This window comes from Ptychodera flava, chromosome 3, assembly GCF_041260155.1.
Source record: "Ptychodera flava strain L36383 chromosome 3, AS_Pfla_20210202, whole genome shotgun sequence".
In the NCBI taxonomy this organism is placed as follows: domain Eukaryota; kingdom Metazoa; phylum Hemichordata; class Enteropneusta; family Ptychoderidae; genus Ptychodera; species Ptychodera flava.
The window spans coordinates 20,534,660-20,547,949 of record NC_091930.1 but is presented as its reverse complement, the minus strand read 5'-3'; the positions used below and the strand labels follow the sequence as shown (position 1 = coordinate 20,547,949).

General features: G+C 38.5%; 1 protein-coding gene across 1 annotated transcript; it reads right to left on the bottom strand.

Annotated features, from left to right (window-relative positions):
* Positions 1 to 2,915: 2,915 nt before the first annotated feature.
* On the bottom strand, positions 2,916 to 12,685 carry LOC139129712 (dimethylaniline monooxygenase [N-oxide-forming] 2-like). Its single transcript, XM_070695387.1, has 7 exons — positions 12,361 to 12,685; positions 8,338 to 8,787; positions 7,835 to 7,890; positions 7,036 to 7,212; positions 5,941 to 6,160; positions 4,763 to 4,998; positions 2,916 to 4,233 (listed from the first exon to the last, which is right to left on the bottom strand). The coding sequence occupies exons 1-7, from the start codon at positions 12,479 to 12,481 to the stop codon at positions 3,988 to 3,990; spliced, it is 1,506 nt and encodes a 501-aa protein (XP_070551488.1). The 5' UTR covers positions 12,482 to 12,685; the 3' UTR covers positions 2,916 to 3,987.
* Positions 12,686 to 13,290: the final 605 nt, after the last annotated feature.

Below are 13,290 nucleotides of genomic sequence, written 5' to 3'. Positions count from 1 at the left end.
TGTGAGTGTGAGTGCTTCATGAACTTTACAGAGTGTGAAGGGGTCGTAGTTAGAAAAACTGTTACAATTTAGTTCGGTTATTGAACCACTCTTTTTAAGTGTTCGGGATTTGGCCGAGCGGTTTTGACTGTGATGTTTTCGCTAGGTGACTGGGTGTCATGTTGTGAGTTCGAATCCGATCGAAATTCTACTGCATTTACGTCGCACTTCAAGCATAGTACTTTACATAAATTAAACATCTTTAAAAGTATAGTGTTACTATTGAACGTCTTATGCAGCATATGTATAATTCTGTTAATATGATTTACATTCTACTAAGTGGGTAAAATACCCCACCATAGTTGTTGTCGGTCAGACCTCGAAGCTTCTTTTATTAACTAGAGTATCATTACCCGGTCTAGTGTTTCTTTATTTGACTAAAGTGTTTTAATTGTCACACAAAGCACCTACCGGTTGTTTAATTAAAAAAAGGAATCAAGCGACAACTTTACTACTTTTCATTGTACTGGCATTCACAGTGATACTTGTACTCGAATGGACACTTTACTTAAAACAATATAAGATCCGACAACGATATAATTACGTCAATTCGGCCAACGCTTAAGTAATTTACTTACAATAACTATTACTTGAATATAATTGAATTCTGGCTCCACAAATCTTGACCATGTAATCCTAGTGACGTTTATTTTAGAAGTCGGCATTTTATCACAGGAATATAAAAACTAAAAAGCGTCGGTTGGTATACCTGGGTAGCTGAAAAACTGTAAATCTTAAAATCTTATCGGCCACATCTAGTTTACTGATAGTTGCGCAAAAATGGTGACCCTCCCCAAAGGCATGTGTGAAAGTTCATGACCCGTCAAAAATGCTTACGCGAAAAACGCTACTCATCCCCCGAAACGCCGGCTTTTCCTCTGTAATTTCTGTCCAGCCCCCCAACTCAACTCGAATTACAGAACAAAGAGCTTACATGACTTTTCTAGCCAATCAGATATTAGCTTTGCACACTGGCAAAACCGCAAACCAATAACATACAATCGTTACTCATTATGATTGCCTAACCTTGATATTAATAATCCCTACTTAATATAAGTCAATTTTAATCCTGCCACGTCAACTTGGCACAAACAACTGTCAAAAAGGATGATAAGTTCCTACATATGCTAAGACAAAGAGATGTACTAGAATGCAGTCCAGGAATGTCATCCAAACTCCAATGACCTCTTAAATGCATGTCTCAAGGACCTTACCCTACTCTCTACTATAATTAAAACATAAATACCATAATTAATAGACACTTAACTAATTAAGAAACCATAACGATCACGATTACGAATCCAATATCGTAACAATTTTTTTACTGGTTACTGTCGGTCCTATACAATATCCACTCCTGGGAGTGAATCACGTAAAACGTTATAAAGTGCTTACTTTACATTATAAAATATACATTTGGTACCAACTTACCAAGTTTGTCGTATCTCTCGAAACACACTGGCTCGAGTCCATCTTCTTCAAGACAACTTTTGATTGAGACCAAGCCAGCGACTCCAGCACCAATAATTGCAACGCGTTTCTTGGCAGCCATTCTTTACTATACTTGTGTTAGGTGGAATCTTGGTAGGTCGGTACCGTGCAAATGCTCTCTGCATGAGAAGGCTGGGATGGGGAGTTTGGAGGAGGGGAGCCGATCGGGAGAGTTTCGTTCTCAGGAGAGCCCGAGCAGCAAAGAACTACTAGGCCTGAATGGGACTAAATGGTATTTCATTACTTGCCTCGATCTGGTCGCCAAGTTAGTTGATTTGAATCGACACATCCGGGAAATTTGCCTATCCACTAAGCCTATATCGTCAATGGCCCACGGTTACCTTGACCGTTTCTTTGTACGAATGAGAGAGTGAAGTATTTTCTATTTTCATGCGATAAAGACTGGAAAAAGACATATACAATACTTTGAATAACCCTAATTTGTTTTCACAGAACATTCACTTAACAGCAACACTGCAAGCCAACAACTATGGTTTGTGACGGAAAGAAAGAAAAAATCACTTTGAGCACTCTTCAGTCCAATGGGTGACCTTTTAAGCAAAGTTTCCATCTCAGGTCAAATTGTTAGTCTAGTTCAAAATATGAAATGTATGGCAAATCAAACACCGGTCAACCATAGCACATTCCCAATGAATAGGACTTAAACGCACTCTCCAGATCGAGTGATTGTCGTCATAGTGTTGCAGACTTGCTGCATTCTGACGGCCGGTCGGATTAGCGCTCTTTGATGACAAACGTTTTACAAAAGTTTTACGCATTGAATGGTTTGCTTTCTGGCGGGATATGCCAGCTTAGGCTTAAGAGGCGCTCAGTAAAAGTTAGAATCCGATGACAGCATTCTTATATGAGTATGTCTCAACTCCTGTAGATATAGTGCGGCAGGATCTCGCTTTGATTTTTCTTTGAATTTTCTTCTTCTTTTTGAGAAACTTTTTTTTGCATCACTATAGCTTTCCCATCTCTGCCTTTGTGCAAGCTTCCACGAACACTTAAAGACATGCAGTTGATTGAATATCGCGTCCTTCCCAAACTTTTATCGGCAATGTCCGATCCTACCTGTAGTTCCAAAATGCTTACAAATGAAGTACGCCATCGTCATATCTGCACGCTGTGGGTTTACTATTTATTCCTATGCATATCATTGTTCGTTCTCTACCCTGACATTTCACATCGACCTGTTGTGCCCTGGTCGCTTTGTTCATCTTCTGCAATACAAAGTTGTCTGGCTATGAGGTTTTGAAACTCCGGATACCTCTTTCAGTCGGGAGATTGAGAAACTTTTCCCAAATCAAATTCATGACGTCAGTTTTATTCGACAGGTTGGCCCACAGTTAAGATATCAATACAAGTGTAACATTAATACATTATGCTTCAAAATCAGGCGAATTTTATTTCCCGCACAAAAATCTAACATCTGCAAACTCCCTAACACAACTGGAAAGAGTACAGTGGAATAAGTTTAGAACAACAAGCCTGGATAATGACATGTTACGATATATTTATAGGAACTTCGTGAAAGCGAATTAACCGTGCTTCTCGACTATGATTTTCGGAACAATAGTGTCACGTAATAATGAATTTCCCTTTTACAGTGCAGATAATGAATGAAAACTCCCTCAAAAGATTCCCGCCATGATTATTTAATAACGGAGCCCACGACAAGAAATCACTACATTTGCTTTACTCATACGTGTAAAAAGTAGTCAGTATGCCCTGGCGTGTGAAACGAAACTTTGTAGTGATGTTACCGTTTTGTGGTTTAGAAGTTATGTACTGACAACTGCATGTCTAACATTTACACCTGACCAGTACATCGGCCGAGGGGTCATACAAATTGATAGAACAGCCACTTTCACCAACAAGGTACACGTTTCTGTGGTGATGTAATCTGCGATCGCAGTCGAAGGCGCAGTATTAATTTCATGATATTTCTGTGTTTACCACAGAAGAGATGAAAAATAAAATTAGCTTGATGATTTTCACATAATCGATTTTCTTATGTGTTTTACCAGTCGACAAAATATGTACACTGTCCCTGTATTACTGGCACAATACGGCTTAATTCAATGCTTAATAGTGTGTGTTTACATACGGAACTACTTGAGTATACACACATTTTCAACTAGTAATTTTAAAAGCACGGTTGTTTCTATCATGCTCATGTCATTATGTGCAAGAACTTATAGGCTATTTGTTGGATATTGTTATCTGAGTTGCAGCCGCCCTCCGATATAAGGACTTAATAGATGAGGTTGGATTTAAACTTAGTCACATCACATTTACGTTTCACTGTTAATACCTCTACAGATTTAATTCAGATTTCGAAATCAATTAACACATAGTTTCAAATAAAAGCGATATTACGTCATCATTGCGTCATATAAATTTTGAGAGAGTTTGAGTAGGCATTGTATACTGAAATATCTGGCCATAGATTCACTTTTTTCCTGCGGTGAACGAGGGGTATCCTTTCATCGCGTGAGTAGTATTTTCTATCACATTCAAAATTCTGTCCCTTGCACCAGGCCATGCGCCTGGACCCTGCAGACGATACCAGTAAGGTACCATTGGACCATACTCGTACGCCATTGCAAGTTTTGGATCAGTTAAGAGCAGACGCCAGAATGAGGGCTTCACACCAAGCATTTCAGCCAGTTCTTCCATATTGGGTCCACCAGGAATCTATGGGACGAAAATATCGAATGGGGCGTATCATTGAGCATACAAATGCATATAACGACACATTTGCCTAATAATATACACTTCGCAAGAAACTCCATATGAATGTTAATAATTCGAATATTTGCAGATGACGAAGAAAATAGTTCTCTTTTCTTAGTTTTATAATTTTACAAATATATATATATATATATATATATATATATATATATATATATGCGAATATATGCGAATAGATATATATATATATATATGCGATTGTCTGTCTGTCTGTCTGTCTGTCTTGTCTTGTCTTGTCTGTCTGTCTGTATATATGCGAATATATATGCGAATAGATATATATATATATATATATATATATATATATATATATATATATATATATATATATATATATATATATATGTATATGTATATATGCGTCTGTCTGTCTTGTCTTGTCTGTCTGTCTGTCTGTGTCTGCGTGTACCTTTTATCATCATCGCTGGCTAAATTTACTATACAAGATACATGTCGGTGTAATTTTACTTACGGGGTAATACTTCTTTTTCTCATACTTAATCTTCTGGTCAATGTCCCTCCTCATTGTTGCTTTGTCAGGAAGCACGATGTTCCCAGCAAAGACCCTGGCGGCAACCCGGGCTTGTAGTTCAGCCACTGGCCAATGCGATCCACGGGTATTCACCATGTTTATCAAGGCCAACCTTTCAGGATGTTGTAGACGCACTGGGAAGATGTACTTGTACACCTCGGCCTTGTCTGTTTCATCTGGGAAAGAAAATTAAACGTGTTACTGGTTATGAGATCAAGGTTCTCGTGCTGGCAAGTTGGTCGGTCGGTCAGTCGGTCAGTCAGTAAGTAAGTACATACGTAAGTAAGTATATACTTAAGCAAGCAAGTAAGAAACGTGAAGTAAATTAACGTAATGTGACGTAAAGTAAATAAGTAAGAAACAAAATGTACAGTAGTCTAGTCATGAACTGAATAATCATGTAATAATAATGATATACATGATTACTTCTCAATTTGTAAATGTTTCATTCTTTTAACTTAGTACTGCATCGAAAATATATAAAAAAGAGTGAAATTATGAGCAATATTACATAATATATTATTGTGCGCAGAATTCTGCAATATTTATTACAAAATCAACTCTAACAGAAGACCAGGAAGAACAAATAAAATTTTCCTTGAAACCGCCGCTTAAACCTAATCCAATTTGGATTTCTGTTAGTGTTACAGCAAATATAAGATATACTTCCGCAATGCAAATATCCTAGTGCTGTATGATGGTACCCTTCAGTCTTTTGGGTTATCACATCCGCGAGACTTCAAATTTTTTTTTATTGAATCCTGGCAGCCACTATAAACAATTTCAATAGCGTTATGGTATTAGGCAACGTGAGTCGGCTCACAGCAGTAATATCCCCGTTTTGTAAAGGTTAGTGCATAATGAGTCTTAGTTTGTAAAGTATAAACTCCAAGTCACCAGCAACAATGCGACTGCTGGGAAATTTTGCTGGTTCGTATCAGAAATTAGAAAACATTCTCTCGCCGACACCGCACATTTGTCAAAGACATCCCAGAAAAAGAATATTTTCTCTCTCTCTTGCCTAAACTATTTTTTCTAAAAAAGCAGAAATTGTCTCAGTAGTTTGCTGCGTAGACTTCAAATTGTTATACAGTTTGAAGGTCCAAATAATACATTACCAAATATCCATGAGTCGTCGATTGTTGGCACGGCAAACTCATATCCCGTCGCGAAGATGACTGTATCTACGTTCTCCAGAGTGGCGCCGTCTTTGAAAATGACGCCATTCGCGTTGAACTTTCCGATATCTACCATTGGTTTGATCTGACCTTGTGCAAGTCGATCTTGCATGTCATCACAAATCATGACACCTTTGCATGCTGGACGTATCTCTTTGCCCTTAAGTGTGACAAAATATGTGTAAGTTAGATGAGTACATATTGTGCTGTCTGGAAGCACGCCAAAGCCAAACAACTACATTTCATGCAACAGTGTTATATGTTAAATTTTACTTAAAAACTGTGCACATCATTTCTATAAAAATTAATTAACATGGGCAAACATAAAAATTAAATGAGCAATATTGACCTATAATCTAAGAAATTGCTAGCTTTAGGACACGGGCTCACATCAGGTCCGCCATGCCTGTGTAACCAATTGCATTATAATCCAGGTAAAAAAATCGTTTGGGACTTATCGTGTCCTTTGCCCTGTCCTACCCTGTCAGTATGGTTAGCAGATGAATGATGAGTAGGCAGTGCATGGCTGCATTTTACTAAAGTTGATGAAAAACTGTGAATTCTTGGCAAACTGATAAACTAAGACAACTGAAACATCTAGGATACATGTTGTAATAAGCAATAACTTCCGACACCAGGACTCTTTGCATTTGTCACGTGATTTTAAGTGCTATCTCCATGGTAACTAACAATCCCGTTGACCTCTATATCAATTTTGTAAGTTTTTATAACATTTTCATTATTTGCGCTTCACACAACAGCGTTCCTCTTTTTTTTCCTAAGGTGTGTTGAATATCAAGTATGTGTGATAACTTTGCAAACACTGCTCTTTTAAGAATATGTAATCATGATGTCAATTCACGCCGGATGACATAATTAATATCTTTGTGTAAAAACCCTTGTGTGGCGGAAAATAAGTTACACGAGTCTCAGGTTAGGAGGTAGTTGCTACACAAAACGTGTTTTGTTTGTTTGCAATGTTTGTTTTTATGTATCGTGTAATTAATTATGTAGAGAGCTGTACTCTAAACTTACCTGCAAACCAAATTTACTATGGTCTTTAATTCTCGTTTTACAGATTGTCTCTAAAGATGCAAACAGCTTTGATGGACACCTGAGCGCAGAACGACTATAGAGGTTGATATCATAGGGTAGACCATTCTGGCAGATACGAGGGATGATCCACACTCCGTGACGCATGCTGAGATATACCTAATAAACAAATGGAAAATATCTCGCTCACAGGATGTATCGTGACTATCTCCTCAGCGGATATCGATATGTACATGGTTCTTACCTCTTATCAGAATGTAACTCAAGTGTCATTTTAAAAACTGATGGGTTTTTTTTCCTAGCGTCAACGAAATCTCAACATCTCTAGATTTTAAGAGTTATACGCCGAATTCCGGGATGCACTGTCTTTACATACACAAGTGTTCAAACTGAAGACAGTCTTATATCATGGTCGTGTTTTTGAACCTCGAGTTACTATATGCTACTACTCTTTCTTTCATTACATTCGATTTCAAACGCCCATAAGCCATTGCAATTTACAAATTGCTCATTGCTCATAAATGTTTCACAAAAAAATACTATATAACGACCATCGATCATTCAGAACTATACAATTGAACGATCCTGGCCGAATGTGTGCCAGCTCCCCAATTGCTTATTTCAAATATTGATTTTGTGATTGTTGCGATTTCTTCACAAGTGAGTGTATATGTGAAAGTTATTTTTCTAACATGTTCACCAGAACAGAATGGCTACGCACACATGTTCATAACCAAACTACATTCACCATATATGATTATAAAGACTTGTTTTCAGTTACCTCAACGCCATTTCGTGCGAGTTCCGAGGAAATTTCTCCGCTCGTGTAGGAGCTGCCTGTAAAGACACGAAATGCATGACATAGAAAGCAATCATTATCATATTTGTGTCTTCATAAAAATATTTACGATGAATTTTGTAAATATTTTAAAACAATTCACATTTCTTTGCGGTCTTTTTGTTTTTCACAGTACGTTTTACGAATGCTGGGAAGCTGACGAACCATATTGGTTATTAGAAAATCAGAGACGACAAAGGTAACCAGATTTATCCCTTGAAAGGTCGTTATATGTTCACCCATATCAATATCGATTTTATATCGTAGAAGGAAAAATGTTTGAAAAAAATATTTTGTCTGTCGTTCCATCTTACGGAGCGCTTACCACGTCCGTTTTGTTTCCGATGTAGAAATGGTCACCCTTATTGTTTTAAATTATAAGCTAATAGTTTTATCATTAGTCTAGCTGCGATAACAAAGCGTCAATTATCTCAATATTGGCTTACCAACGACTATAACTTTCTTTCCTTTCCATCCACTGGCGTCTCGGTACTTATGAGCATGGATTTTTGTTCCTTTGAAGTTTTCCAACCCAGCGTAAGGCGGAATAAACGGTCTGTTGTACACGCTTGTGCAGATCATGACGTTATCAAACTCTTCAGTGGAAAGCTTGTCATCCTTGTCCTTGATCTGTAACTTCCAATACTTGCCATCGTTGTTGCGTTGTACATCGACTACGTCAGTGTTGAATCGAATGTGCTTCTCAAGATTGAAATGTGCTGCATAGTTTTGGATGTGACGAAGAACCACCCGGTGACCACTGAATGGTGTGATTTCTTTTGGATATGGAAAGTCCGAAAATGTCGTCATTTCCTTGCTGTCGTTTCTCACCACAGAGTCGTAGAGGGCGGTTCCCTGTCCAGGCCGTAACTCTGGTGAGTAATTCCAAACGCCACCTTTATGAGAAAACAAAAAATGAAAAGGTAACTTCATGCAAAACAAAACTATTTACAACACTTGCAATACTACGTAAGAAGTCAGTACACATTCCACATGTAGTGAATTAGGATTTTATTGTAACTTTATAATCACCATGACGATATGATCCTTCTATGACGTCGACGATGGTTGTTGCCATGTGAAGAGCACTAACCATTATGGCACCCCTCGCAAAAACCTGCTCTCCGCTAAAATTTTCTGATGATTTCATTCTTAATATCAAATAAATATTTTTTATTTTAATGTACGGTTCGGTTGTTATGTGCTAAGAATTTTACAGGAGAGGGTGTCTTATGCACATTTAGTATTGATGCATGTTGTCATAAAAATGCAATTGACTTATAGCCAGTACAAGTGTATGTTCCAGAGGTAACTTATTCCTCCAACACTTTCTCATACGTTACATTATACCTGCTCTGATGTTCATGATTCGGTGAATCTTCATCTTAAATGTATATCTATTGTATGATTGAAGCCGGCCCTTTAAACTACTGTTTAAAATAACCCACGCTCTAACAATACAACACAAGACATGCAGACGGACACAACGCGGACGACGGCCATGGAAAACCCACCTTGAAGATTGACCAAAAAATTGGAAGAGCTGTATCGTCGACGGGGGGTCTGTGAGATTGTTGTAATTTTTTAGCGGACTTTAAAGGTTTATTTTAGCGATACTTTGAAGATTTAAGTACCTCTGCGCATGTACCCTAGAGGATGAAGAAGCCACATCAATAACATTTTGGTCATCGGTAATAGGTCGATTACTTGACATCACATCCCCGCTTTCAAGACAAAACTGGCTCTCTCTCTCTCTCTCTCTCTCTCTCTCTCTCTCTCTCAAAGCATCTCTCGTGAACTTATTCAAGACATTTGATTAATTACATGTATGCAAACGAATGCGTAGCGATAACGTCGCGGTATAGGCGGATGTTGCTAAAATATAGGTCATTCCTGTTCGTGCCAACTTGTCATGCGCCGCACAGAGTGTAACTGAGTCTGTGACGTCATTTTGGACAGCAAACATCAAATCAAGAAAAAAACGACCAAGTCTTCAGGAAAACTTACTAGATTTGGATGTAATGTGTATACATGTAGTTGAATTTACTGAATTCTCTTTCGTTGCTGTATTTTTGAACTTGACAACTGATCATCGGATGCAGCAAATGGCGCTTTACTACAGGGGCTATCGTGTAGTTGTACTATGGAAAGCATGACCTTGGTATGTTACTGGAGAAAATGGACAGCCTTGTAGTTCAAAGAAAGGCCATGGTCAATTCACTCATGACTTTGCTAGATGAGAAATGTGAATGCAATTGTAATTGACGGTTAAAATCCGTAAGCATGTTCATACACAAAAATAAGTTACTTCAATATAATATCAAACATTTTTCATAATTATCTATTAAGATTTTGAAAGCTGTATACATCTAAATTCTATCGAAAAGTCGAGCGTGGGCTGGTTCCGCGCTATTGGATATATGATACGGAAGGATGGCATACACGATCTCCGGTGCAGTTTTGTGAATGAACACAGAGTAAGCCAACACAGGGCTTATCCGATTTCCATTACGAGGTTTCGTTTCCCGTTTCACCGCCTCAATAAGGATGTAGATGTCCTTTTAAATGATGATCAAGAATTTCTATAAAAAAGTCAACCATTTCAAGATAATTTCTTACAAGTGAAACAAAACCCGTTTTGCTATCGGGAGAGGGACGTGACGACGGACAGGCGAATAATTTCAATATCTATCGCTAACACGCAAAGGAGAAAGACTGCGTTCACAGTCTCCAGTTCCCCAACTCTGCATTTGTTAATGACTGGCTTCCAGATGACACATGGGAAGACGTTATTTGACTACAACTTCTCTATTACTTGTTTTCACTGTCAGGCCTTTATTAACCTAGGAATAGTTCCGTCTAACAATGAGAGAGAGAGAGGGGGGGAAGGGGTAGATAACACAGATTATAATTAAAAGTAACCTTGGCGATGAATTAAATTTCCGGATGCCTCTTACGATTGAAACACGGCCTGTCAAAAGTAATCATCTGACAAAGTAGTTGTAGCTTAGTTTAACTTTAACTTGCGCTGAAGGCATAACGGGTCAAATGATGCATTCACGGGAGTGAGTATATCGGTGATTGCAAATGGGTAAAAAAACTGCGTTTTGCGACGTCGACTCAGAGATGGAAAACAAAGACAACTCGATGGCGTGCGTGTATGGACATTTGTGAACGAGGAAGTTAGCTTCATTTCGCGTATTGCACCACGCTACATGGGATAGTATGACCGACATACCAAGTGAATGTTTCAAGTTTGCTCACCGTCGAGATAGATCTGTCATTCCACTTGTACCTTGCATGGTATAATTAGATATTATTCCCTAATATTTTTCTTCGTTCAGCGAAGGAAAATACGAGTGACGTAATGACCGTGTCACCACGAGTCGAAGACGAGTGGTGACACGGTCATTACGTCACGAGTATTTTCCGAGCTGAACGAAGAAAAATATTAGGGGATAATATACTTATCACATGCGCAAGCCAAGAATTCGTTATTTTTTGCAAAATAAAATAAGTTTTCCATGACGATTCAGCGTTTAAACTTTGAGCTACTTTAGGAATAAATATCAGTACGCCGTGCACAAGTTGTCAATCATTTCCAGTCGTCCGTCGTGTGCGTTAGCGCTCACGTTCGTTCGTGTGTGGAGCAAATGACAGCTCTCGGTCTACACGTAGGCTATCTTCCGCAAAGTTATAATCTATTTCAAAGATAGCATAGTCCTAGAAATTTATCACAGACGAAGATACGCTATTTTTCGGGAACAAATATCGACTGAATCTCGACGGCGCGAACACTGTAAACGTCGCGCCTTAATGCGTACGGAACCCACGGTAGGCTATACGCGACCACTTCGAGTTCGTTGTTTCCGCAAATTATTCACGTAATTCCTTCGGAATATACAGGCGGTACACTCTTGTGTTTACATTGTTCGGATTAGTAATGTCGTAGTCTGTGAAAATATCGATTTCATTACATGACTTTTGATCGTGGGAGAAACATCGGCCGCCATGTTGTTTGTTTACATATTTACGAGCACACCGAAGATCGACAAAAAAAAGGTCCGACGCACCAAAATTGATGACATAGACGCGGGTTGTCGTGACGTAGAACGACCAGAGAATAAATCCCGTATTTTTTGTTCGGAGACGACAAACTTGGCTTGTGCATGTGATAATATCAATTATGATTTTAATATGATTGATAATCTACTCAGATCTTAATATTGCGTATCGATTAATACCACGACTATTTCAGCTGCGGCTTGTTCTCAGTGCGCTGCGAATTCAAGCCAGAATTACGTAGCGCCTGTGTCAAGCTGTGTACAGTTTACTTTGAGAAGGAAGCAAGTAAAATTATTGTTTTTGCTTGTTATTGTCAGTTCCATAAAATACCGTCTCCCAGGAGTGAATCACATTGCACAGTGCTGACGTTTACATTACAAAAACTACAATTGGTAACAGCTTACCAAGTTTGTCGTATCTCTCGAAACACACTGGCTCGAGTCCATCTTCTTCAAGACAGCTTTTGATTGAGACCAAGCCAGCGACTCCAGCACCAACAATTGCAACGCGTTTCTTGGCAGCCATTCTCCACTCCACTAATGTTAAATGGAATATTGGTAGGTCGGTACTGTGAGTGCAAATGCCCTCTACAGGAAATGACGGGTTGGATTTAGGAGTCGGTCGGGATTATTTTGTTCTGAGGAAGTCCCAAGCAGCAAAGAGTTGTAGTGCCAGAATGGGACTAAATGATATTTTATTACTTGCCTCGATCTGGTTGCCAATTCAGTTGGTTTGAATTGACACATCCGGGAAATATGTCTATCCGGCGAACCTTGCACCATCAATGATCCATGGTTACCTGGAGCAATGGAACAGTGTGTCGATTACTTTCTTTCAATGAATTGAGATTGCGGAGTACTTTGCTATTTTCAGTGCGATAAAGGTGAGAAAACCGACATCAAAATACAAACTTTTGAATAACCTTAATTCGTTTTAGCAGAACATTCTATTCACATCAACTCACTATTCATTTAGCAGAACATTCTATTCACAGCAACAACAATTTGTGACGGAAACAGGGATAAAACACACAGAATTTGGGGCACTCTTTAGACTAATGGGCGACCTTTTCAAGCAAAGTTTCGATCTAAGGTCAAATTGTGTGTCCAAATAAAAATATGCAAAAAGTGAAGCAAAGCAAATACCGGTCATATATACCACATTTCCAAAGAATAAAAATTAAACACACCCTCCCGATCAAGTACGTGTTTGCTGTATTCTGATGGCCGTTTGGATTCACACCATTTTATGCGGTACAATGCCCGCTGATGACAAACGTTCGTTTTACAAAAGTGTTATTCGTTGAATATAGTTTATTTTCTGGCGCGATATAC